The 27,645-nt window shown below is 34.8% G+C and overlaps 1 protein-coding gene across 2 annotated transcripts in view; it reads left to right on the top strand.

The window, feature by feature from the left end:
* LOC122422510 (pleckstrin homology domain interacting protein) overlaps positions 1-27,645 on the top strand; it is a 120,202-nt gene that overhangs the window by 5,296 nt on the left and 87,261 nt on the right. For both annotated transcript variants that reach the window (XM_043438934.1, XM_043438933.1), the window contains exons 5-6: positions 10,762-10,912; positions 11,010-11,108. In XM_043438934.1, the coding sequence (XP_043294869.1) occupies positions 10,762-10,912; positions 11,010-11,108 (250 nt within the window). The remainder of the gene's footprint in view (positions 1-10,761; positions 10,913-11,009; positions 11,109-27,645) is intronic.

Raw genomic sequence — 27,645 nt, 5'->3', positions numbered from 1 at the left:
CTTGTTAAATTCTTAGCACTCTTGAGTTATTGTAAAGTGGCATGAATATAAAGGAGAAGTTCGGTTATCCGTTTCCCAACTGCATAGTGGTGTTTTATGATTGTTATGAGACAGAAACACAGTGTTGGAGTCTGTTTCCCGGTTTTTACAAGGGGTTAATAACAGCTCCTACTTTGTAAGATTATTACGTGAATGATAACTGACTGGTACAAATCAGGTATTATCTAAGGGTTTGTGTTTGCTATGATCAGAACTTTAGTAGTAGTTGTTCCAACTGTAGCTTTATAATGTGCAAAATTTTAAGAAAAAGCATTATTTCAGAAACAACATGCATAACTTTCTGAATATAGTATTTACCATGTAAGATTGGCTGCTTAGAACTTTAAAAGACACTATTAGCAGTTACTTTGTAGATTCAAGGATGAAATAATCAAACCTAAGGTATAAAGAAAAAAGTATAGTAAATGTAAAAAATAAATGATTTTTAAAGCATTGTGGATAGATTTCTAGAAAAATTTTGTTGTTCTATACAGTAAGTCTAACTGTGAACTATTTGTGGAACAGTTAACATTAAGAAATGTTTGGATGCTTGAAATATGCAGAATTGATTAGAGGATATATGAAGCTCTTTCTTTTGGTAATGATCAGATGGCACTTAGAAATATGTGAAGGGAGCTTGGCTGTTGCATCTGGTTCCTTCTGTACAGAGATTTTCATAATTTAAAATCATCACAACAGTTTGTAGTCTTTTGGAAATTTTCAGGAGTTGTTTTGTAATCTGGCTTAAAGATTCTGTTTTAAGCTGAGTTTTAAAAAGAGTTTGTTGAATTTATTCTTGAGTATTAGGTTAAATAAATCCTATGAACGTCAATTTCTTTGTCAGACCACAAGTTTCTGTTTCTTTTATCTAGAAACTTTTCTCACCTTCTGCAGTCATTCTTCTTTCCTAAATTTTGTGGTTATCTATCTTGTCACTACAGAATTAATAGCAAATAAAATTATATTCTGCACAGTTTATTTTGGATAAGTGATACCAGGTAGGTGAATTTCATTGTGACTAGTAGTTTTCACATACAAATTTTAGAATTCATAGAAAAATATCCCTAACATTAAGCAAAGTGGCCATTAGTTAAGAGGGCTAAGCATAAACATTTAGAATAATTTCCTATTTTTAATGTACTTTTGATTCAGTTTAGGAAAGTCAAACATTAAAAATGAGTGTATTAGAGAAAAAGGATATTTAAGTTGCTTTTGCAATTATATCTAAAAGTGATAAAGGCTGTTATGTAATAGGAACCAAATTGAAAATTCAGGAAGTTTTAAATGTGTAAAGTTTCTGTTTTGTTTGTGAGAAGCTATGTTGGTGACATATGAGTGATTTGTGAAAATAAATTATTTTGGAATTAATATGTTATTAAGCATATTGAATATAGAGGACTATAAGTATTTTCTAACAGGCTACGGAAAAGGATAATTTTTTTTCATTGTGGCATTTGAGAATTCAGGATATTAAAAATAAAAAATTGTGTGACATTGAGCAGTGAAATACAAAATTGTGAGAACCTTTGGTCACTACAGAGAATGCAGTCATCAGATGTGAAGCTGGTCCACCTTTAGTTACTTGTCTTACACACACACATGTGCACACACAAAACCAGCTTTATTTGAGCTCAGGGATCACAGATAAGGATGGTTGGATGACAAGTTTTTGGTACTAATAAAGTTGGGATCGCAACATGGTTTCTGATGAAACTTCTACCTTAGTTAAAACTAATTTAAATAGTAAGAGGAGTAAGATTCGTAGTGTAAGGCTTAAGTTGGTTATTGCAGCATGGATGATGGCAGCCTGCTGCAAAGGAAGCACATAAAGAATCCATGTGTTCTGGCCTCCAGATGGCCATGGTCACGGTAGCATGACCCATTTGGTCTCCATCCGGATAAAGAACAGATACATAGCCTGACTTGGCAGAGCTTGTAATATAAATCCCCAAAATACTCACCTTTACTTGTGTCACTGGATTCTGGTTTAGTTTTGAGGTGTGGAAGTACTAAGTTCTAGGCAACTTGGAGAAACACGCGTTTCCTAAAACAGCTTTACACTGCCATTATATGTGTGATGCTAGTTATTTTGAGTGTAGTGTTTAAAACTGAAACATTGCTAAAAATGAAACTGATTTTTCTCTGAAGATTATTTACATGGGTACTTTAAGAATACGCGGTTTAAGGTTTCTCAATCTTTAAGTTAGTGGGTAGTAGCTTTTTTAGCAGAATCATAGATTTGAGTTTTAAATTATGCTTCACTAAGTAACTGATGTTTTAAAGAAGATTTCTTATTTCACAGATTTGCTTAGCAAATGACTTGATTTAAAAACAAAACTTCAAAATGTTTAAAAAGTTAAACTTTGTCATTTTGTTGTGTTTTAAATGATTTTTGTAGAGCATCCTTTGTGGTTTGTGGAAACCTTAAATCTGGATAGAGTTGTTTTTTTTCAAACAAATAAAGCCAGATTGTATAATAATGAATACAGTTTTGAGAAGCAGAATTGCATTTTATTTAAATGACAAATATGTACTGATACTAACTGAATTATCTAAATGAATTCTTAGGTGATTAAACTGTGAATGTAAGACAGTCTTTCAAACATGTTTATTCTTAGTTATTTCAGAGTAAATAGACCCCAGATTAATTTTGACATGTATGTATTAATTTTACTATACCCTGAGTACAAGTAAATCATAAGCTTCTGAGAGTCCTTCTGAGACTAGTTACCCAGCTTAGAGCATTTAACTTGAAAAGTGGTTATATAGGTTCTGTTAAGTTTGTAATCATAAAGCCTGTTTGGCGATGAGGGAGAAATTCAAGTTTTGAAAAGGAAACTATAATGTGATAGAAATAACACTAAACTTGAAATCAGGAGATTTGGGTTTGAATACTGTTTCTCCCACTTTCTACTGTTTCTCCTACTCATTCTGTGAAATGAGGACAATACTTAACCTTATTTGCTTGTGAAGATAAATAAATGCTGAGAATGTAAGTATTCTATATTTTTTATCTTGGGCTTCCTTGGTGGCTTAGTGGTAAAGAACCTGCCTGCCAGTACAGGAGATGCAGGTTTGGTTCCTGGTGGGGAATATCCCCTGAAGAAGGAAATGGCAATCCATTCCAATATTCTTGCCTGCGAAATCCCGTGGACAGAGAAGCCTGGTGGGCTACAGTCCATGGGGTCACAAAAGATTCCAACACAGCTTAGCAGCTAAACAAGAATTATTTTCCTATGTGGAAAAGCTATTCGAGTTTTAAAAAGCTCAGAAAATGTAAACTTGCTTTAAAGAGTATAAATATAATTTAACCTGTGCTTGGTAATAATGGTGTAACATTTATAAATGAAAAGTTTAGAAGTTTGAGATTTTTAGGGACTGGGTTTTAGTAATAGGCCTCAGTGAACAGTGAATAAATTTTTTTTTTAATTTCTGATTTTGTTTATATGCTAGAATAGGACTAAAAATAAGAACTGTATTATGTTAAGCTGACCTTTTTATAACTCAGAACTATAGTAGAAAGCGTAAGCAACTAGCCTTTCAAGTCTGAAAAAATTGTGAGAAAAAAAATATGTGAGAAAATCTGAAAAACTGTTTTAGAACCAATCAGGTGTTCAGTACATTGGGATAAAGTGAAGAGCCTGGTCAAATCAGATCATATTGGTGCCAAAGATTAGGTGGACCTTATTTTCATTGGGACTTCTTAATTACATCCTGAGGAAGGACGGACATTTCTAGGTCTCACAGGTATATCAAGTAGTTGGAATGAATATATTGACCTAGCCTCATTTTTAAAAGATCATTAAAAAGATTCAAGTTTTTTTTCCTGTGTTTAGGTCTAGAAGGATTTTTCTCAACGTGAAAGTATGTAATGTGGAGTGTTTTAACAGCCAACTCTAGTGTCACGTACTGTGACCAGCTCCCAGGTAGTGGTGATGGCAGTCCTAGTTGTAGGGGTCAGGACGTTTTCCTCCCACTCCGCAAATTTAAACTGAGGCTCTTGACTTCAGAGTTCTTAATTCAAACTACTGACCTTTTCTTTACAAACTGAGAAAAGAAATTTTTAATGACAGTGTGGCTGGTGGCTTCCAGGTTCTTTACATTCTCTTCCCACCAATAACACTGTTTACAGTACTTCGCACTGATAATGGCAAAATTTTCTTGGCTGAAAAGGGTGGTCATATATAAAGCAGCATATCAAGCAGCAGCAGATCGGCTTAGCCAAAAATACGCTCAAAGAGCTGTTTCTTCCCTGTTCCTTTCTTGCTACAAGTCACAATTTCAGAAGGTTTTGTTGTAATTGATAATCCTAGAAAACGTATGTGCAGTCTGAGAAACGAGTGACCCGAGTTTATGATTTGGGCCAAGATGGGCAAGGCAAGAGCAGACTTGTATTTGTCACAGAATTCTGTTCCCCTTCTGTGGCGGGACGGCAGGGATCATTCTTTAGATTAAGGATGGGTAAATTCAGGCTGTTGCAGGTCAGTTGTGCAGAAGACCTGTTTTTGCAAGGCCTCTGAGTTGGAGTTACTAAATTTTTAAAGAGTTGAGATATATATATATATATATATGAGATAGTAGTCTTCAAAGCCTAAAATATTTACTGTTCACCCTCCACAGGAAATGTTTACTCACCTCTGCTCTAGATAATGCAACATGTTTACAGAAAGGATGCATTTATTTAATGCATGTTTTAACTTAATTATGGACAGTTAACCAAAGATTGTTGATTTTTCTAATAGGGATTGGAGGTGGCAGGGTGGAGATAGGAGAAATTTGAAAAAGCTCTGTCTCGCCCCCTGAATTTCGGTGGATGACATCATGGTTTACATCCATATAGCAGCCTCATACATTTTCGTGGGGAAAGAGAAATATCTGTAGAAGGGAGGAGCATAGATTTTGAAAAGTGAAGCAGTGCTGCTAAGTGTTCACTTTAAAATTTTTAAAATCGTCATCATAAATTTTATGGTAACCTTTTAATTGTTTAATCTGTTTATATGTTATTTCTAACTTTAAAATTTTAAAATTTCAGTCTTAAAAATTTTGAGAAAGGTAGGGTTGGTCACTTTGATTTCCTTTAACCATTTTAGGAGAGAGTATTTAGGGTTGTCATTACATCATTTATCTTCTCCTTCTATCCTTCAATTTTTAAGTGTTCCCCTTAATCTATAGGAATTTATGTCTTTGTGCAAGTTTGCTTAGTAGTGAAAGTCAACTTCTAAAGCATTTCTTTCTGGCTCACTGTAATGTGTGTGTGGAAAACTATTCAGGATGTCTAGTTTATAGCTTGCACATATGTTAGAGGAAGTAAGTACTTTGTGAGGTGTGGGTGGTGGGCAGTATGATTGTGGCTCTAGAGTTAAACTGCCTTGGTTTGTCTCATCTCCTCCATCCACTAAATGTGTATGACCTTGGGAGGGTTGTTTTTATCTTTTTGTACCATCATTTCTTTATTAATGGGAATAATAGAACATATATCTTATGGTTATTAAGATCATTGAGTCAGCTTTTTCATGGAAAACAGCAATTACCATAAGGGCCTAGGATTTGTGCAGCCAGTATGTGTTCAATAGCTTCCCGTGTGGCTCAGTTGGTCAAGAATCTGCCTGCAATGCAGGAGACCCAGGTTCGATCCCTGGGTTGGGAAGATCTCCTGGAGGAGGGCATGACAACCCACTCCAGTATTCTTGCCTAGAGAATCCCAGGGGTAGAGGAGCCTGGTGGGCTGCCGTCTATGGGGTCGCACAGAGTCGGACACGACTGAAGCGACTTAGCAGCAGCAGCAGAGCGACTAAACCTACCTATGTTAGTATTATTAGTATTTATCACACTTTACCATTTAGTCATGCTTTTTATGTGTTGAATATCTGAGAGCTTGAAAGCAGTTCCAGTTGTGAAAAGTATGGGCATATTAAAAATAAGAATGTCACGTTCTGTTTTTCCTGAAGAACAGTGTATGGACAATTACTGAGACTCCAGTAATTGGATATCTAAATCCAGATATAGACATTTTAGATTAGGGATTTTATTACAGTATCATTTCAACTTACCTTTTAATTATTTACTAGTAAATTAAGTTCATTCAGATGAAAAAACTTGAAGATACAGGTTAATATTTAACGTTAAAGATACAGGGTTCTTAATAATTTGAAAATTAGAAGTCATGTATATATAGCCATAAATGAGCTATTTTAATTATTTTTACATTTTAAATATTGACCATAATTACATGAACTAATATCCTTGAAGCATAATGAGAAAAAGTAGCAAAAATAAAGTTTTATTGATTTTTTAAAAATATGTTTTAGGGGTGTGTGTGTGTATATATGATGCATTTAGGAATGAAAGGAGATGGTCCCTGTTCTCATATAGTTTATGGTGAAGTCAAGAAGAGAAACATTAAACCCTTAACATTGTTGAATGTACAATCATGAACTGGTACATGAATTAAGAAGAAGTCACCAAGAGTGTTCAATCAAGGTGATAGACTGAATAAAGTGAAGGAAAACAAATAAAGTTACATTAAAGGGAAGATCTGAAGCAAATAGAGTGGTCTGGGCAAGGGGAAGTGGAGAAATGCAGAGAGCACATCACATGGGAGAAGCCTGACAGGAGACAGTGCTGGTACAGAACCTGAAAGAAAGCCAGTGTGTCTAAATGTGGGAAGTGGGGCTGGGGAGTGTAGGACGAGGGATGTGCCAGAGAAGGTAGAGAAGCAGTAATGGACTCACATGTGATTCAGGGCTAGTAGACCATGTGAGGGGTTTGGATCTCCAAAGAGACGACGAGCCTCTGCAGTGCTTTAGGTAGAGGTGACGACCAGATCTGTGTTTTGGAAAGAGGGTTCTAATTGCATGGAGAACAGATTTGAAGGAGGTGAAGAGGGTCCATAGGGTCGCAAAGAGTCGCACACGACTGAAGCGACTGAGCAGGCGGGCGGGTAGAAGGCACAAGTGGATGTGGGAAAGATGGATGATTTGAACTTGGATTGTTGTTATGGAGATAGGCAGATGGGTTTGAGGCTAGGAAAGAAACATTCAGTTGGATGTGGTGGGATATTTGGAATGAGGTAGGAGAGGGAAATGGGCAGTGTGAAAAATGTGACTTCTTGATTTTAGATTGAAGAAATGGTAATAATGTTGAGGTAGGGAAGTTGACGGGTGGGGAGGGGTCTTGGCATGAGCATCATGAATGTAGTTTGGACGTATTGAGTTAAGGAGGCTTTGGGACTCCAAGGAGAGGACTCTTTTAAGAAAGTTCAGTGAGCAAGCCTAACTTAGGCTGTAGATGCAAATTTGGGAAGCTTTGGCATAAAGATTGTCCAGAGAGTATATATAGAGAGAGTACCAGAGCGTCTGGAACTGAGCTGTGGGATATCAGACCTTAAGGAACCTCTCCATTTAATGGCTGACGAAGTCAGTTTTTTTCCCTGGCGTATTTTCATGGATTCGTTTATCTTAATAGTTAAACACTTATCTGTAAGTACTTTGTTAGGTACTGGGCAGACAAGTGAACAAGATCTAATCCCGTCTGTTCTTAAGTAGGACATGGACCAAGTAAATTGGCAGTTTTACTCTAGTGTAGAGTCTTATGAACCTCTGAACAGGGCAAGATAGTGGTAGGGACTATATATGTGTTTTTTGGGGGAAGAGGATCATAGCTATCATTAGATTCCTACATCTTAAGAACAATTAATATGGTGTGATAAGTACTACAGAGTTCTGAGGAGTGGGGTAAAGGACTGTTTGGGAAGGAGTTTAATTAGTGTGCTGTGGAAACACACAGAATGTCCACAAAAGAAGGGGCAGAGGCAGGTCATGGAAGGCAGTGAAGCACAGACTGACATGGAGAATGCAGGTGTGGAGGTGCATGGGTAAAGATTTCTATCAGAGGGGTCAGCCTGCATAAGGTCTCGAAGCCAGAAAGCATGAGGAATTGAAGAATTGAAAGTATCTCTTCTAACTTAAAAATGAAACTTGGCTTTGAAAAATTGAAATATAGTAAATAATCAAGGAGCGATGTCATTGGAAAAAGTGGATTCATAATATTTTATTAAAAAGATATAGTTCTGCAGTCAGGATTTTCAAGTTTACTACTTGAAATGTATTTTGTAAGAAGACCCTAAAACAGGATCATAACTAAAGTTAACAAGTAGTGAACTTCCTTGTCAAATTAAAAATTGTAAAAAGAATTTTGATCAATTTTAAAAAGTCACATTAGTATAATTATCAGGTACAAGTTTTAAGCTAGAAGGGACCCTATAAATATTGTAGACATTTACTTTCAATTTTTAAGTAAATTATTTTAGGAAGGATTCGAGTATAAATACCATTTAAAATTTTTGTATTTTGGTGTACTTTCTTCTGAATGCTTTTTCTGTTTAAATCATACTAGTGCTTGAAAAAGTATGTTTTGAGTTAAGATGGTATTAGGGGAAAAAGGATTCTGTAACTAGAGTTTGTGTAATTGTGCATTAAACAAAATTAAATAGATGTATCAGGATTTTTCAGAGGCTTTAACATCATTGTGCTTTGTGAATCTCGAAAGCTCCGAGGTAGTATGCATTATTTGATTAAGAACTTCTTTTCCAGAAGTATTTGTTCTACCAGTAATGATTGACCAGACTCTGTATTGTTTTAAATTGTCTAATCAAAGTGAGACAATATGGCTCCATATTGTTTCTATGACAGTATATTAAAATAAAAAGTAAGATAGGTTCCCCTTAATTGGCTTCAACCTAGAGAATGAATATCAGCTAATTTAAAAAAAAATAACATTTACGTTCTTTTGCAGTTAGAATAAAACAGATACTGCAAGATAGATTGAGATCACTTAATCCCTCACTTCCTCAAAATCTATTTTATAAGAATTCATACTAAAGTTGCCATTAATAAGTGGACTTTTTTTAAAATGTGGTCTTGTCTTTTTAGGCTCTTTGACATTTTCTCAGACTTTCCTTTTTATTCCTTTTTTTTTTAAACTGAGGTGAAATTGACATATAGCATTATTTTAGTTTCAGGTGCACAACATAATGATTCAATATTTGTATATATTGTGAAAGATCACAGTAAGTCTAGTTAACATCTGTCACTGTACATACTTAAAGCATTTTTTTTTCTTGTCATGAGAACGTTTAAGATCTGTTAAAGCTTTCAGTTGTGCAGTACAGTATTGTTAACTATAGTCATCATGCTCTTCTCCATACCCTTATGGCTTATATATTTTATAACTGGAAATCTTGTACCTTTTGACTCTTCCTCCTTGGGTACGAAATAGGTAGAGTCAAAGGGTGCAAGCTTCCAGTTACTATTTTTTTTTTTTTTAATCTAAATGAACTTGAGTGGAAGTTCTCAAACTTTACCTCAGCACCTCTTTACATTAATGAAAATTATTGCAGTTCCTTGGTGTGTATTATGATCTATTCATATTTCCTACTTAAAAATTAAAACGAATTTTAAAATATTTGTTATTTAAATATAATAAACTCATTTCACATTAATACAAGTAAAAAAATTTTTAACATTATTTCCCAAAACAAATTTATGAGACGAATGGTATTATTTTATCCTTTTGGGGATGTTTAATCTCTGGCTTAATAGAAGGCAGATTTCTTATATCCCCTTTGACATTCAGCCTGTTGGAACATTACTGGAAAACTTACAATAAACTCATGAGAAAATGAGAGTGAAAAAGCAAATAACATCTTCATATTATTCATTTTTAAAAAAAATTTTTGGCTGTACTGTGCAGCATGCAGAATCTTAGTTCCCCTGACCAGGGATTGAACCTGTTTCCCCTTCAGTAGAAGCATGAAGATTCATAATTTTTACTTGAGAAATCTCTAGGAGTCCCCAGAACACACTTTGAAAACAGCTAAACTAGAATATTTAGATACTGCAGTGAGAATTTTTTTGTAACTTAAATAATCTGAACATAAAGTGAAAACATCGTGTACTTTTTTTCCTAATTTGATTTTCTTTAGATTATTATGCAAATATTATCTATTTAATAAAAGACTTTTCAGGATGGATAATAAAAATAAAGCATTTTACATTTTGGTTTTGAATGCTAGTCTAAATTAAGCAGTACTTTGAAGTTGTTCTAAAAACAGCCCAAACTTTGTAGTTGGTAGATTTATTTTATAGTCAAACTTGTTTCATTTAACAGTTGGAATTTGGCCTTTCTCTCTGTGAAGTTTTTGGTAAATTATAAATTTCAGCATAGAAATTATATAGATGTCTTTAGGTTTTGTAATGAGAACATAAACTGTCAAGTTTCTTTAATCATGAGCTATTCTGGAGATTTTTTAAAATATCATTGGAGATAAAAAGTGTTTATAGTTAGATGATTTTTTGTTTATTTTGAAAATTAAAATATTAGACTGAAACATACCATTTTAGGTTATAGTATATGTTTTTCATTGTTCAGTATTTGCATTGACTAGCATCTGTTAGTTTATAACTTGCTGTATTTAGGTTCCATCAGTTCTTTAGCACTTTTCCTCTTCAGTGGATTGAATCATGGTTGGGTAGTTGTTTTATACTCTGAATCAAGAGGTTTCACAGAATGAATGTGAATTTTTCCCCCCAAATAAAATGAAATGTTGACTAGCAAGAACAAATTACTATGTTTTTTTAAGTACATTTTATTTGCTGTAAATAATTGTATCCTGTATCCCCACTTTGTTTAGCAAACATTTTATATGTGTCTTTCACATAATAGGTGAAGTATTACAGACATTTAGCACCTGATCACTTGCTTCAGATCTGTCATCGGCTGGGACCTCTTCTTGAGCAAGAGATTCCACAGAGTGTTCCTGGAGTACAAACTTTGTTAGGAGCTGGAAGACAGTCCTTGCTACGCACAAACAAAAGTATGAAAATTTCTAACAGCATTTAGATGGTCTTTTTCTCACTTTTTGTCTTTGTGTCCTATCTTTATATCCAATAAAAAATGTATGTGTTTAATAGGCTGCAAGCATGTTGTGTGGAAAGGATCTGCTCTGGCTGCATTGCATTGTGGAAGACCACCAGAGTCACCAATTAACTATGGTAGCCCACCCAGCATTGGTGAGTTGTTTGAGTTCATTACCAAGTTGATAGCCTCTTAGTAAAGAGCTTTTGAAAATAAAAATGTTTTTTACTTGCTGTGAAGTCAGAGAATTTTCATTTTTTGTGTGTTAGCTTTCAAAGAGGAAAAAGCCCTCAGATTTTTTTCTTATGTTAATACTATAGTGAAAAAGTCATAATAATGTGTAATTATGGATTGTAAATATTGTACCTGTCTAATTAACTCTGGTATTTTTACAGAATATTGTTTATTAAAGACGTATGTCATTGGGTTGATTCAGTAGGCAACTGTATCATCATACAGATTAGTTGTGATAGTTTGGTTACTTTTATGAATAATCATGTATTTTTTTGCCTTTAAAATTTCAAAGAAGGAAAACTGATGCAGATAGTTCTTCTTAAAATGGCCTCTAAATTCATCCTTTTTAACTCCTCTACTACAAGGCGCTTGTCTTACCTGAATTACTATAGCCTCCTTCACACTAGTCTTGCTTCCGGTGTCTTCTCCCTCTCTCCCTTTCTGGTTATGCTATATGTAACCCTGTAATATTACTCTTATTTAATTCTACCACTGCTTTGTCTCTCTTCTGCTCAAGGTAGTATGAGAGGTCGCTTATGCTATTTTAATGGTGTTGCAATTCCTCTACCACCAAGTCTTTCTTCTGACTTTCAGAGACCTTCGTATTTTAATCATAGCCTCTTCTGTCCCTACCCTCCTGCTTAGCCAGAAGTGTTCTTCTCCCTCTTTGTTCCACCTGTCCAGATTATACTTATTTCTCTTCCTTTTCTGGGTAATTACAGTCAGTATTACTGTATTATAAGCTGTCATTATTACGGTTTTGTATAACTTGTTTAATGTTTATATAGAATATGCTTTTCTGTTGTTTTACTTATAGAAGTACTTTTTAAGGTTTTGTGTTTTATCTGGGGCATTTTGTACTTCATAGACAATTTTGATGTATTTGGGTATAAATCTATAACTATTGGTACTGAAAAGATGATCTCTTTTACTTTGGTTGCTTTTAAAATTTTTCTCATTGGTTTCATGAAGTTTGACTGTGATAAGCCTTGGTGTCATTTTTTTCTGTTTATCAAGCTTGAGATTGATTAGGCTTCTTGAATCTGGAATGTCTTTTATTGTCATTGGAAAATTGTTAGCCGTTATCTTTTAAAATATCACGTCTGCTCTGTTCTCTCTCTTCTCCTGGGACTCCAGTTAAACAGACACTAGATTTTATTACTCTTGTCTTTTCTCTTCCCCTCTCTTTTATGATTCACATCTTTTTGTCTCTGATGCATTCTAGATAGTTTTCTCTGAGCTGTTTTCCAAAGGTATCCTATGTTTGTATGGTGGATAATCATGGGTAATCTTTTTTTTTTTTTTTAAATATGATTGTCCCGGTTAAATAATGATTCCTATGTTGTCTTAGTATAATGAACAACTATAAAACAACAAAGGATTTGACACACAAAGGTATATTTTCACCTAGAAAATTATACAGGGAAGTAGAACAGTTTTCTTAAAAGAAGGGGAAGGTAAATTTATTAGAAGCATCCCCTCTAGGGAAAAGTTTATCGTTTTTTTTTAAAATGCAGATCCATTTAATAAGGGGAATATGTTGTTCTTTCAGTGCATTGTCAGGCAACACTATGGAAGGCAATGAAAGTGCAAAAATGATTGATACCTCTTAACATTTGCTATGTGAGTAATTACTCTGTTTCAGGCTCTATTCTAACCATTTTCCATTTATTTTTATCTTTTAAAACCCTAGATGAGCTTTAGATAGGAGATACTTTTACTTTACAGAGAAGGAAATTGAGGCATGAAAAGGTTTGGTGACTTGACCAGGGTTGCATGTTTAGTGAGTCATGAAAGTACAGTGACTCCCATTATGCTGTGCCTTATTCTTAGTAAACTAATAGTTAACAGTTGGTTAACACTTGGATACTCAAGAAAGTTGGTATTAGTCACATTTTGGAAAAGGATACCAGATATTTATAAAGTCAGATAAAGTATTTTAGGCCAGGTCATTAATCATGAGATCAGTAAATATTGCTGATGTGGATATAGGGGATTTAAATATGGCAAAAATATCTTGAGCTTTGTGTCACATCAAGAGAAATGCAGCTGGTATATTCAGGTAATAGAATTAATTACTAAGCAGGTAATTGTACCTTTCTGAAAGAGTTTTATTTTGTTTTTAAGGTTTATGATACATTTTTCCATTCAGATTTTCAGGAAGTTGCTCTTCATATTTGTTTCAGAAAAACACCTGTACTGGAACATGAATTTTACCTGATGTTTTTGTATTCACATATAATTTTTGACATCTCTAAAGAGAAGCTGGACTAATCAAAATGACTCTGCTTATTAATAATTGCAGTTTAGTGTCATGGCTTTTCAGTTCACCTTGGTAACAATCTTGAATGTCTTGTCATTATTATGAAAGTGTGAGTGGGATGGTAATAGGAAGAAAAATTCATTAGGTTTTTTGGCAGAATAATTTGCCTGCATAGTGATACAATATATCATTTCAGGTTATCACAGACTATGAGTCAGAAGTTTTTTATTTTTAAATATGAGTGTTAGTATGTTATTTTGTTGATTCGTCTGCTATTTCTGTCTGGCTGCCTCTAAAATTTTCCTTGCTCTTTTCCTTGATCAATGTAGTATTACTGAAGACCTATGTAATAAAAAGACCTTAGCATCATAGCTTTTCTTAAAATACAAATGGAAATGTTTAGTGTAGATTCAAATATTTAAGGTTTGATACATTTGGGAAATAGACTTTTTTTTTTTTTAATTTTGAAATAAGAAATTACTTACTGGAAAGTTGCACAAAGAGCTATTATAACCCGTTGTGCAGTGTTTCCTCATGTTATAGTCCTGTATTATCTAGAATTCCTTAAAACTACTCCACCAACGTTGGTATGTTATTATTAACTAAACACCAGACCTTATTAGTATCTCACCACATTTTCCAACTTAATTACCTTTTTTTGTTTCAAGATCCAGTACAGAATACAATACTGCACTTAAGGCTTGCACAGTTTTTAAATTAAACATTTTACTATAACTCAGAAAATCATTTTAAGATTGGGGTGATGGTAAATTGGGTTTTCCTTTCTTAGATTTTTTTTCAGGAGGCCTGTGTATTCTGTTCCAGTCCTTTGAATCTGTTCTCCATTGCCGCAGCCACATGTGGGCCTTGCGCTCTTTGCCTGGAGCTCTGCACCCTTCATTCCCTTACCAGCTGAATGTTAGTGTTAGTCACTCAGTTGTGAGCGACTCTGAAACCCCTTGGACTGTGGCCTGCCAGGCTCCCATGTCCATGGAGTTCTCTGGGTCGGAATGCTGGAGTGGGAGATCATTCCCTTCTCCAGGGGATCTTCCTGACTGAGGAATTGAACCCAGGTCTCCCACATTTCAGGCAGATTCTTCACCATCTGAGCCCAAGGAAGCCCGAGTAAAGACTCCGTCGCTGCGTCGTGTCCCACGCCGGCTTAGAGCTGGAGCGCAGGGTAATGAGGAGCGTGGCCTCTGCTCTCCTAGAACTACAGATTAGCCCATCTCCTGCCTCCAGTCTGACTCCTCTCCCCTAGAACTTAGCTCAGAACCAGGGTTTCTACCTTCAGCACTGTTCTCATTTTGAGCCACGTAATTCTGTTTCATGATTGACTGTCCTGTGCATTGTATGGTGTTCATCAGCATCCTTGTCTGTAGCAACTCCAGTGGTAACAGCGGAAATGTCTCCAGACGTTCCCAGATGCCCCTGAGGTGAAATTGCCTCCAGTTGAGAACCGCGCTCTGATCGCGTCATGCCTCCTTTTCCCCAGTGACTTTGAATAGTCTCAGCCCTGTAATGTGGCTGACAACACGGGCCTTCTCCCACCTTTTCCTGACTTGTACCTTGTGCTGCAGCTTTGTACGACTATTCGGCAGTTCTTAAAATCAGCTAAAGTCTCTCCATCCCTTTCTCTCTGCAGTGTCCCTCATCCTGTGAACATTTTATCTATTTGTGCTGTAAAACCTAAATGTAACCAAGCAGAATTAAGTGCTTATACTTACCTCTGCTATAGCTTTTGTCACATAATCATGGCTATTTATTTGCCTTTGTTTTTTCTGCTATACTGTTAGGTTCTGGAAGTTGGAAATGATGTGTTTGTGCTCTGTATAGACCCAACTCCTCAACATTGGTAAATATTGAATAAAGAGGCAGTAGGTAATTGATGTAGTTGGTGACCTTCAGTAGAATAGGAAAAGTTCAGAAATGGGTTGGGAGTGAAAAACAGTAATGGTTGGAAGAAGAGAGAGACTAGTCTCCCAGGGTAGCTGTGAGGTGAACAAAAACCCAAAGCTGGTTTTTAGGAAATAAAGTTTACTAGTGAACTGGGTTATTGGTTCATTGTACCTGGAATATTAAAACTCATACCTGGATAATTTCGAAACCAACTCTCAAGTTTATTTCGGTGCTTTCTTACCCTGTTTTATTATCTGCTTATAAATCTTGACTACTTTGTACCTCCTGTTATTTGGTATAAATGGTGAAAACTGCTTGCATTTCAGGCTCAGGGCAGAAGAACCAGTGTAGTTGGCTCCTTTCCAGCCTTTTACAACCTCCTTTAATAAATGTTTTCGAGAAGCAGAAAAATCAAGATACCATTAATATGTCATCACTAACTTCTGACAATTTTCTGTGGAAGAGTTGTGAACGTGTACTTGGCATGGCAACGTTTACTTTCAGACGTACTAACAAATCTGATGTTTGTCCTTTCTCACGTCCTTACCCATGTTACGCCTTTTTTTGAATACAGTTTATTCTGTATTTATTTACCTGATAAACAAACCCTACTTCAATAGTAAGTGACATGGTTGGGGAAGAAAATAGGAGAGGAAATACTTAAATACATTAAGGCTGTTTTTGAAGTTAAATTTGGAGACTGGGATGCATGTTTATTATGTGAAAAAGATTGTATTAAAGCAGTCATTTGCTAATTGCCTTGTTTGCCTTTTTCTTAGATTTAACATGTCAGCAAAGTAAACTTTGTAATCTCTAGGTTTCCCAAGTTTTCATCTCTTTTGTTTGCCAGATGCTACCATCTCTTTGTTATTTTACTTGTTGCTTCTGCAGCAAAGTTGCAGTGTTGGTGAGTGGAAATAAGGAATATTGGAGAACCTGATTCTTCAAAATGTGTGTAAGGAAACAGCTTTGCCTTGAAAAGCAGCTTTACTCCACAAATATCCAGTTAAGGTTAAAAAGCCTATATAGTAGTTCCTCTTTATTTTGATGGTGGATATGTTCTAAGCTCTCCAGTGGATATTTGAAACGGCAGATTGTACCAAACCCTATATATACTGCTTTTAAAGAAGTATCTGATAAAGTTTAATTTATAAATTATGCACAGTAAGAGATTAACAATAACTGATAAATAGAACAGTTATAACTATATACAGTTGACCCTTGAACAGTCCAGGGATTAGGGGCACTGATTTCTCTGTCCCCTGCAATTATGTAGTACTGTAGTATTTATTGAAAAAATCCTAATAGAAGCAAATCCATGTTGTTCAATGGTCAGCTATACTGTAATGAAAGTTTTGCGAATGTGGTCTCTCACTTTTTCTCTCTCAAAATACCCTATTGTACAAATTTAATGTCTTTTTTTTTTATCCTCATCTAAGCACTTATCACAGAGTATGACTAGTTTTTGTGATTTGAAGTGTAACAGCAAAACTAGGACGCATTCTTTTTCCTTCTTCACAGTTTCACAGATAAAATATCCATTCTTTTATTTGTTTGGTTTTTTTTTTTTTTGGCCTCACCTTTCAATTTGTAGAATCTTAGTTCCCTGACCAGGGATTGAACTCAAGCCCTGGTAGTGTGAGTACCAAGTCCTAATCACTGGGCCACCAGGGAATTCCCAGGAATTTTTTTTTTCCTTTGTTTACTCAGTTGAAAACTTTCACCTTTTCACTGAAAGAATGCACTTTACAGCTTCTCTTTGGCTTATTTGAATTGCCCACATCACTACTCTTATACTTTAAGCCATTATTAAGTAAATAAAGGTTACTTGAACACAAGCACTGCAATACCAAGACAGTCAATCTGATGACCGACATGGTCTGATAATTCAAATGACTGCTAACTGAATGAACCGGATATGCTGGACTATGGAGAAGGCAATGGCAACCCACTCCAGTATTCTTGCCTGGAGAATCCCATGAACAGAGGAGCCCGGCTGGATACAGTCCATGGGGTTGCAAAGAGTCAGGTACAACTGAGTGACTAACACAACGTGCTGGACTAAAAGATCCTGGGTAGCATGGATCATCAATCACACTATTCAGAATGGTGTGCAGTTTAAAACTTAGAGGAGTTGTTCATTGCAGGAATTTTCCATTTAATATTTTCACACTGTGATTGACCATAGGTAACTACAAATGCAGAAAGAGAAACCGTGAGTTAGGGAGGGACTACTGTACGTTAAAAGGAGTCTTAAATCTTGTCCACATTTCTAGTTTTCTCTGAGGAAACTAGTTTGAACAAAGGCAGCAAATATTCACTTAAAATTAGTTATGAATCTTGACTACTCCAGATGTGTGGCCTTAGGCAAGTTGTTTATTTTTTCAACCTCTCAATTTCCTCATCTGTAAAATGGAGATAATATGTACCATATTTAGTTATTTAGAGGCTTAAATGAGTAGCAAAATGAGGCACAAAGTAGGTGACAAAAGACGTTATATTCTGATCTTCTTGTATTTAACATTCAGTTAATTATTTTGCAAATAAATCTTTTAAAGAGATTCTTTTCCCTTTTCATTTTCACTGTTATATTTTGCCATATTTTCAGTACTGTATTTGACTTATTCTGAAATGGCTCTTAGCATATCTGGCACTGGGCTAGGGTCTGCAATTGTAGGGTTAATTTTTTTCTTTTATGACTATATTTCTTTCATAGTTCTTAGAAAAACTTTTATATTATTATAAATCTTTGAGCTTTAGCATATAATGTCTAATTTAACATTTGGCATATAATTCAGTAAATTTTAAGATTCTGTTCATTCTTTCCCTAATACTCTACTTAGTCTTGTATCTTTTCCTGCCTTCTATACAATCCATATTTTAATCCTTAGGTGTCTACTCATCACTTATTTGCATACATATATTGCATACTATTATTTTCTCAGTAACCATTTTTCCTTCCAGAATTTATTTTCTTTTGCCATTTTAATCATCTTCTAACTAGAAAATAGTTACATGGTTTTATAATTTGTGGTGTTCTTTAATAACCATTTACATATTTGGGGGGTGGTCCTTGGTTTTATTTTTTAATTTGTCCCTTGGATGATATTTACTGCTTTTAGGGCTGGAGGATGGAGGTTATATTGTATTATTCCTTATAGATCCAGCTCTCAGCATTAGTAAGTATTAAATGAAAAGATAATATATAATTTCTGTAATTGATGAACTGAGGTAGAATAGGAAAAGTTCAGAATAATATTCATATTTTCACTTGTCACAGATTTTTGTTTTTTTATCTCTCTTCTCCCTCACCCCTCCCCTGCTCACCTCTTCCTTCTTCCTTCCTAAAAACAGGTAACTCTGAGAGACTACTAAAATATATTGCATTTTTGTTTTTTAAGGGAAATAAAACTAATGTCCAATATGCCAAAGTACCAAATATATAAAATAGATATTCATGTTTTTCTTTTGTTTAAAACTTCTTTTCAAATTATAATTGACCAAAAAAGGGGAGGCACTTTGAAGAATGACAGTTTCCTTGGGTGAGTTTGTATGGTTGCTCTTGTAGCTATGTTTTATTTTCTTTTGTAAATCGTAAGGTAAAATTTGTTTTTAGGTTATGGATGTGATGAGAGGTCCCCTCTCCCCCAATATGATGTGTCTGACATATAATTTAAGTACTAATTAGGAAGCACTAGCCATTTCCTTTTTTAGTTTGTATCATATCTTTTTCCAGATTGATTATTGGGTTTGATGTTAAATTTCATAGCTCTGTAAGTGAAGCAAATTATCATATTTTCTTCATAAGGTCTCTGACTTTTTATTTTGAATTTGTTCAGGGAAACTTTGAAGTTCAGGATTGAACATCTACCTAGACATCTTAAAAACTGGGAAGTCCATGATTAAGCTGAGTAGATATTTACATAAACAGCAGCAATTTGTTCAGCATCTTAAGGGAGATGCAGGGGGAAAATGATCTCACATAAAAGTCTCTTAAAAAAAAGTAAAGGAAAAACAGTAAGATCTGCTTTTATAACATGAAGATTTGACTGTTTAAGGACAGTCAGTATAGACGTTAGTACATAGCGCTGTCAAGTTTATAAAACGTTTTTATTTGCTTTTCATAATAACTGCAAAATACCCCTACCTTTATTAATCAGAAAACTGAAACTTCAGAGAGGTGGTGAGTAACTCAGTTATATCTTTGGGTATTTTATTTCTGATCTTATGCATTTAGCTTTGATCACATTTATATAGCACCTTTTTACCTTTTCTGTGAAATTCTATATTCATTAGTCTTGTACTACCCATGTCCCTTGTATTGATTTGGATATAGGAACTTTTTGAATTATGCCCCAGTATATGAATTCTAGAAACAGTAAAACATGATGTGTTCTCTCAAGTTTGTATCTTGCCAGATAAATACTTAAATTTGAGAGAAAATATTCAGTTCCTAGAGAAGGCCTTCTTAATCTTGTTGGCTCACTGATTAATTTTTTTCTAAAATGAAATTTTGTGTTTTGAACCCTCTGATTTCTTTTGTAAAATCACCTTTTGATTTTAGTTACATACGTTCTGATCTGTTCTCATTGTTCTCAAGAGATAAAACTGCAGTTATCCTACAGCAAATCTTTTACCATATTATTCACACTTTTTTCTCCCTAGAAAGCTTCAACTTACTGTCTTTGGAAAATAGCCCAGGATGCCTGGCGTAGCTTAGAAAGCACTCTGCAGTCGGCCGCTTCCTCCTTAGTCCTTCCCTCTGATGCTGGCTCCTTTGTGCTCCAAGTGCTGGTCACACCTGACTTCCTTTTGTTGCTTAAATGTTGCGCTCCTTCCAGCCTCAGACCATTGCACATGCCCTTCCCTCCACCTAGATAGATTATCGCCTCCCCGCCTTCCCTGGCTGTTCAATTTTCAGGTCGTTTAAATATCAGTTTTTAGGGAAGTGTACTCTGATTCCCTGATATCCTCCTGCCATATATGTTTAGGACCCTTTGCTGTGTATTTCAAGATTTCTCTGTACCTTCTGTTTGATGGAACTTAACATTGTTGTAAGTCCTTGTTCATGTCTTTCTTCCCTGCTAAACTGCAGTCTCCATGATGGTAAGTTCTGTCTTTTCTTTTTCTTTGTTATATCCTTTAGTTCATACTTGGCCCATATAGGTGCTCTATAAATGTTTGTTGACTCAAAATTGAGTGATTAAAATGTTTGGGGGAAAAAAAAACCCTAACTTTTTAAAAAATGAATTTTTATTGAAATAGCTATTAAAATATTCTAAAATACTTAAAACTGAAAATATTACACTATTGTATTTTCTGTATCATCATGAGTTTCCAGGAAAGAAATGAGAAGGAAGAATAATACAAATCAGGGATTGTACAACTCTAATAAATTCAACTTAGTATTGTAATGTCTGTTTTTTTTGTTTGGTTTGTTTTTTTAGTGCTTATTTTTGTATTTGGTTCGTGATTTTTTTTTTTTTTTTTGCTTAACTCTTGAGTGTTTTATTTCAGTTAGTATTTGAGTTCTTTTCAGACATTATTCATATTTGTGACATCTGCTAAATCTTAAAAAACATGGTGTCTTTCAAATGGGGATTACAACGAAACTTGGAATTAAATAGGTAGAGATTTGGAGGGCAGCTGCTGTTCATACTAATTATTTTAGATACAGTTGTAAAAGAAAGAGAGGCTCTCGGGTGTTGTGTCACCCACGCAATTATTTCCCTTTACTTTTCTGTTCTCTCTTGCCTCACTCCCCATCCTTTTTTTTTTTTTTTGTGGGCAGATAAGCTAATTACAGGATTATTCTTCAAATGTTGCAGCCCTTTGCACCTTAAAGTTGGCATTTTTGTTTGTTATGATCATTGTTACAGAATTTTATTTGTCTTGTTCTTATGTTGGGTCGTTACTAGTTACTTGTGCATTGTGATAGAGACCAGATGATGCTGTGGAAATAAACCAACCTGTGTTGAATTATTTCCTAGATTATCTCTGGCCCTCAATTATGAATGTTTGGTTGTAATTTTCTACTAATATCTGTTAGAATTACTGTGGTGAGCTTTTCACTCGTGGCTCTATAGAGAATTAAATGTTACAAGTTCCTCCTTATATGCTTCCTTAACGAATAAAATTTAAACTATCTTTACCATCTTTTACTTTAAAATTTTAATGGGAAAGATTTAGAAACAGACTCATAAACAAAATTGATGACCCTTTGTATTTTATGGCTTCTGAATCAAATTAGATGTGAATTCTTTGTAGTATGTCATTCAATCCATTGTCAAATAGGCAATGGTTATTCTCTATAGTGTATACATTCAAGTACTTTAATATACTTAGTCTTTATGGTTTCTTTTTTTTATGATTAAATAGATTTAAATTCCTTGACTCTTTATCCCTGGATCTGTTTTTATCAGTCTTTGAATTTAAGCTTAATCTCTTTAGACAGTTCATATTTTTCATATTACTCTTGAGCTCCTCAAGGTAGGCTGAGCTATACTTTATTTAATAAAACATTAATCGGGATGTATATATGCTCAGTGGAGAAAACTTGGAAAACAGAACAGCTGAAAAATTAACCAGTCTCACTGGTTATCTGTTACTAACACTTTGGCATGTTTCCTCTCCGTCTTTTTTTCTAATATTCGTCTACTTAAGCAGCATGGTAAGAGTGCACTCTTTGGAATAAGCTTGAATTCGAACCGGGGCTTCACCTCTGGAAAAATTACATTCTGCCTTTCAGTTCTATTATTGGTAGGGATTGTCCCCAGTAAGGGGATAATTGTCGTACCCATTTTAAAAGATCCATGAGGATTAAATCAGAATGTATATGAAGTTCCTTGAACAATGTCGGGCACATAGTAAAAGCACTCAGTAAATATTAGCTATTATTTTCCAGATATGCTACACATCATAATAATTTTCTGTGGCCTTTCCCACCTCCACAAGAATAGCAGATAAGACTCTTTTGTACTAGATTCTTGAAGTCCCCATAAGAACCTCTCTAGCTTCAATCACTGTTGACTTTCATCTTCCTTAATAGGTGTTTTCTCAAGATACTTAATTCTTGGCTTTAGCGTAAGTTTTCTTTTAGAGAGTTAGATAGCTATTTTTTGTGGCTTGTACAGTTACATCATCTTTCCATTCAAACATTTTTGTGATCCTTTAAAAAAATTTTTTATGTAATTTTATGCGTTAGCAAATACCTTATTACCACACCATACTTTATTTAGTGGAAACCACCAACACCATGTAGAGACAACTTTTTGTATTTCTCATGAATTTGGAAGATTATTTCTATAGAAATTGGCCTCTGATTGTGGATGTAGCATTATTTTGTTGGGCAAGCTAATTATTGTCTAACAAGGTAGATCATTTTTGCAGTTGATTTTCACATGGTCTTGCTTACATGATTATCATTGTTTTTGTACAGGTAGACCTCAGAGGTATTATGGGGTTTTAGACCACTGCAGTGAAGTTAGTATCACAGTAAAGCAAGTCACACCAATTTTTTGGTTTCCCAGTGCATGTAAAAGTTTCTATACATAAAATGCAGAAGTAGTTGTAACTTATAATTAATAACCATATAAACAGTTTGTAAATTAAAGTACAAAAGAGAGTAGATTCTGCAGAATCAGTATCTAGATTTCATTTCATTCTAATTCCCTAACTAGGGACTGAACCTGGGCCCTCAGCAGTGAGCACGCAGAGTCCTAACTACCGGACCTCCAGGGAATTCCTCCATTTTTTAAAGTACTTAGCAGGTTGATGTTGTAGGGTATTTTGCTAAGTAAAATAAGTCAGACAGAAAGACAGATACTGGATGATGTCACTTACATGTAGAATTAAGAAATCCAACAAACTGGTGAATATAACAAAAAGAAGCAGACTCATAGATACAGAGAACAAACTAGTGATTACTAAGGGAGAGGAAAGGAGGGGGCCGAATATCGGGGTAGGGGATTAAGAGGAATAGGCTTATAAAGTAAGCTATAGGGTATATTATACAACACAGTGACTATAGCCAGTATTTTATAATAAGTGTGATTGGAGTATAGACTAAAAATTGTGAATCACTGTTTTGTAAACCTGTAACTTAACATAATACTGTATAACAAATACGCTTCACCTTTAAAAAATAAGGGCAAAAAGTACCTATTAGAAGGGGGAGGCTTTTTGGAGGGAGGTGGCTCAGAGGTTAAAGCATCTGCCTGCAATGCGGGAGACCTGGGTTTGATCAGGAAGATCCCCTGGAGAAGGAAATGGCAACCCACTCCAGTATTGCCTGGAGAATCGCATGGATGGAGGAGCCTGGTGGGCTACCGTCCACAGGGTCGCAAAGAGTCGGACATGACTGAGCGACTTCACTTTCACTTTTCACTAATATTTCTGCCTTAGTTCTTTATTATCTGCAGAGATTTTATCATGTTTTTTCTAATACTCTCAAAAATATAGTCACTAAGATTATTGCAGATGCTCTTTTCTGGCAGCTACCCATTTTTTCCTCATGAAACTTGGTTCATGTGATAGAGATTTGTCTACAGACTTCCCATGAACTTGATTGACATGGTACAGATTTGTATAGTGAGGAAAACTGAGGTAAATCTGCTTATGTCTGTCTTTTTCTAAAATATCTTCATTGGAAACTTGGCCCAGCTGTAGGATCAAAGTACCATTTCCCTGGATAGACAGATGGCAGCTGTGTATAGGTAAATGAAATTAAGCTTGTATTTCCAACAGATTAATTCTTAAAAACTTTTCAATAGTCTTCAAACTATATAATTGTCAATCAAGAGTAAGATATTTTTTAGAGGACATGAAGAATAGCCACATAAACTATCACTAATTGTAAATTTAAAGTATTGGCTGTTGCTGATGATGATTTAGTCGCTACGTTATGTGCAACTCTTGCAACTCCATGGACTGTAGCCCACCGGGCTCCTCTGTCCATGGAATTCTCCAGGCAAGAATACTGGAGTGGGTTGCCATTTCCTTCTCCAGGGGATCTTCCCTACCCAGGAATCGAACCCATGTCTCCTGCACTGCAGGCAGATTCTTTACCAACAGAGCTATGAATGAAGCCCAGAGTTTTACTGAGTTGAGTGAGTGAGTGAAAAGTCGCTCAGTCGTGTCCGACTCTTTGCAGTATAAATAAACATGCCATCAGCAGGTTAGTACAGAAATATATATAAGATAATTAAATCATAGTTTAATAGAATAGAGACGGGTTAGTTAGTGAAAAGATTGGAACAAATAGTTGATTATTTAGGGGAGAAAAAATATCTTTAGAGACTCACCTAGTAACATCTACTAAAACTCTGAATATGTTAAGGAGTTAAATGAGAAATTTAAACCACAAATACGTAAAAGAAAACTTAAGTGGATATTTATTATACTGTTGGCTGGTAGAAGAACCCTTCTAAAGCACTAGACCAAGTTACAAAAGAAAAAAAAATATTGATAAAATTGTCTGTGTAAACACGTGAAATTATGAGATGTCAAAGAATAGCATAATATGGAAACCATTCCAAATATTGTGGAAAATGTTTCTGGATGAATAACTTGAGAAGTTGAAGTTGGGAATACCTTGCTTAAAATCTCTGCAGAGTCATGTTTAAATACAAGTCCATCAAACTTAAAGCCTAGTTTTTATTTCATTAAGGAATATGGATGGCATAGCCATTAAAATTCTGTTTATGAGGGAAATCGCTGCAAAATTTTATGTAATTGTTATAGGTGGTAGAATTATGTAAAGACAATATTCTTATTTTCTACATTAAGTATACATTAGTATTATGATTAAAGAAATTAATTCTTGAAAAATACCTTGGTGTGAACTACAAAGAAATAACTTGTGGGGACATTTTATTTATTAAGGATGTATGCACAGAAGTAAGACCCTACTGGCTAGATATATCTAGTTATATACAGAGTTATACCTGTTAATAACTTTAAGAAATTGTGGGTCTTTTGTTTCTTTTGTTTAGTAACTAGTTCTAAATTGTGCACAGAGACTTTGTTTCAAAGGCTGTTCTGAATGATTTGCTACAAATGACACTTCTCACTTTTTGCTCCTTTCTCCATACTTCATACAAATGAATAGCAGTGATTTCTGGAAATTTTATTTCACTTTACTTTTCCATTCACTCAGGAAAGTTGAATAAATATGCTTACCAATCCCCTTGCTTCCAGATTAAGTAAATTTAGCAAGGCAGTTGAAAGGAAGAATGGTATGGAGATACTTTGAATCTGTAATCTGTCCAATAAAGAAATCCATTTTTGTTTTATTCTTAAACCTAATTGTTTTTTGTTGTGTAGTTAATTTATTAAGTCCACCAAATGCATAGCTTCTACTAAGTGCCAGCCACCACTGTCAGCTTTTAGACTTATCAAAGAACAGAACAGACAAAAAAATTGTGCCTGTGTGGCGCTTATTATATTGTAGTAAGGGGAGACAGAAAATAAACAGTGAACATAATTAGCAAATAAAAGGTGATTATTGATGGAAAAAGAGCAGGTACTAAACTACATAGGGGCATCAGGAGTTAGCGGTGGTGGTGGGGGGTGGGTTGTAATTTTCACTAGGCTGATCAGGCTTAGGCTTCATTGAGAAAGTGACAGACATTTGAGGACAGATATGAAGAAGGAAGCCAGGGAATTAGCCATGTGGGGGAAGAGTGTTCTGGCCAGATGGAATAGCGGGTGCAAAGACCCCAAGTTAGGAGCATTACCTGATGTGTTGGAAGAATGGGGATGATTAGAATGGTTGGAATAAGATCACACAAAAAGGTGATCAGATAATGGACACAAGATTGTGCAGTCTTGGTAGGCTGATGTATAATGAACTTGGTGTTTATTGTGAATCAAATGAAGAACATTGCAGTTTTGAACACAGGAGTGATACTGTAGGGCAACTGGTTAGGTTACTTTTAAAATTAAAAAATTTTAATTTAAAAGGAAAATTCACTTTTTACTGGAGGAGGTGGCATTTAAACTGGCCCTGAAGGGTAAGAAAGAATTTGCCAAGTTAGGAAGATAGAAATTTGCTTTGGCAGGCTTAATTTAAGAATATTTCCCATCACCATACTTGGGAACATAAATGTACTTTTAAACAAAAGTCGTATATGTTACTTGATTTAAGGTTAAAACTATAATAATGACATATAACGAACTTATTCCTTTGTGACCTCTTATATCTGCTTAACCATGCTCATTTTAAAAATTGATGTTCTAGTTTAATAAAATTTAAGGAGTTCCTATAATCCAAGAGACATTTCTTTTTTACTCAAAAATCCAATTACTGTTAACAATTTCTTGAGGAAGTGAATGATTGCCATTTGCTTTTCTGCCATAAAACTGTAAATTTAATTGAACCATCTTGTGTTTCTTATTATTAACTAAGATTCACTTATGTACTTTTTTATTTAAAAGGCACTACACTCAGTTTCAGGAAATATGAATAAGGCAGAATTTCTGTCCTTAAGGTACTTAAGATCTAGTAGGAGAGACGAGACATTATGTAAATGGTGTAGTAAAAGAAAATGTGAGTTCATCGAATGGGAATCCTACCACATCTTCTCTGCCTAATTGACCTGGTCAGACCTTCAAAGCCAGTCTCCTCAGTTGAACTTCAACTACTGAAGCATACCTGTATTTTTCTCTTTAACCCCCTGTGTCAAGTTTGAACTGCAGCTTGTTACCTGGGAACTCTGCATACTGTTTTCCCTGTATGTCATATCTTTCAATGCTGTTGTACGAGTTTGTAAACTGGTTGGCAGCAAGGACTCTTTTTGGTACCCTTCCCCTTAGGATGCTGACATAGTGTCATTAAAAATACCCAGTAGTTAATTGGCAGCCAAGCATAACATAGGGTGGTGTGGAGTACAGTATTTGACTTAATGTTGTTTCTAAAAAGTTTTTCTTGAAGTGTTGACTGTAGGTAACTTTTTGAAAGGGATGTTCTTTTTCTCAGTTGAGTCTCAGCGAAAATAAAGTTTATCCCAGTTTAGGTAGAGATTCAGTAAAAACTGTGTTTAAGAGAGTAGTAACATTTTCTCTTAAGGGAATTAGTTTTTGCTTTATCAACTCTGAAGTATAGTCTTCATTAAAAATCCATCTTAAAAAATTCTGACCTATATAAAAATGCCTTGTCATCATTAAAATAATAGTTTTGGTATTGTAGTTACCTCCAAAGATCATATTATTGTACCTGAACAGCGATAAGAGATTTTTAAGAAAATTTGACATTTTGAGAATTTTGTAAATTTGGGGTGGAGAGAATTAAACTGTAT

Source organism: Cervus canadensis, chromosome 20, assembly GCF_019320065.1.
Source record: "Cervus canadensis isolate Bull #8, Minnesota chromosome 20, ASM1932006v1, whole genome shotgun sequence".
Taxonomy (NCBI): Eukaryota; Metazoa; Chordata; class Mammalia; order Artiodactyla; family Cervidae; genus Cervus; species Cervus canadensis.
This window is presented reverse-complemented; position numbering and strand designations above follow the sequence as displayed.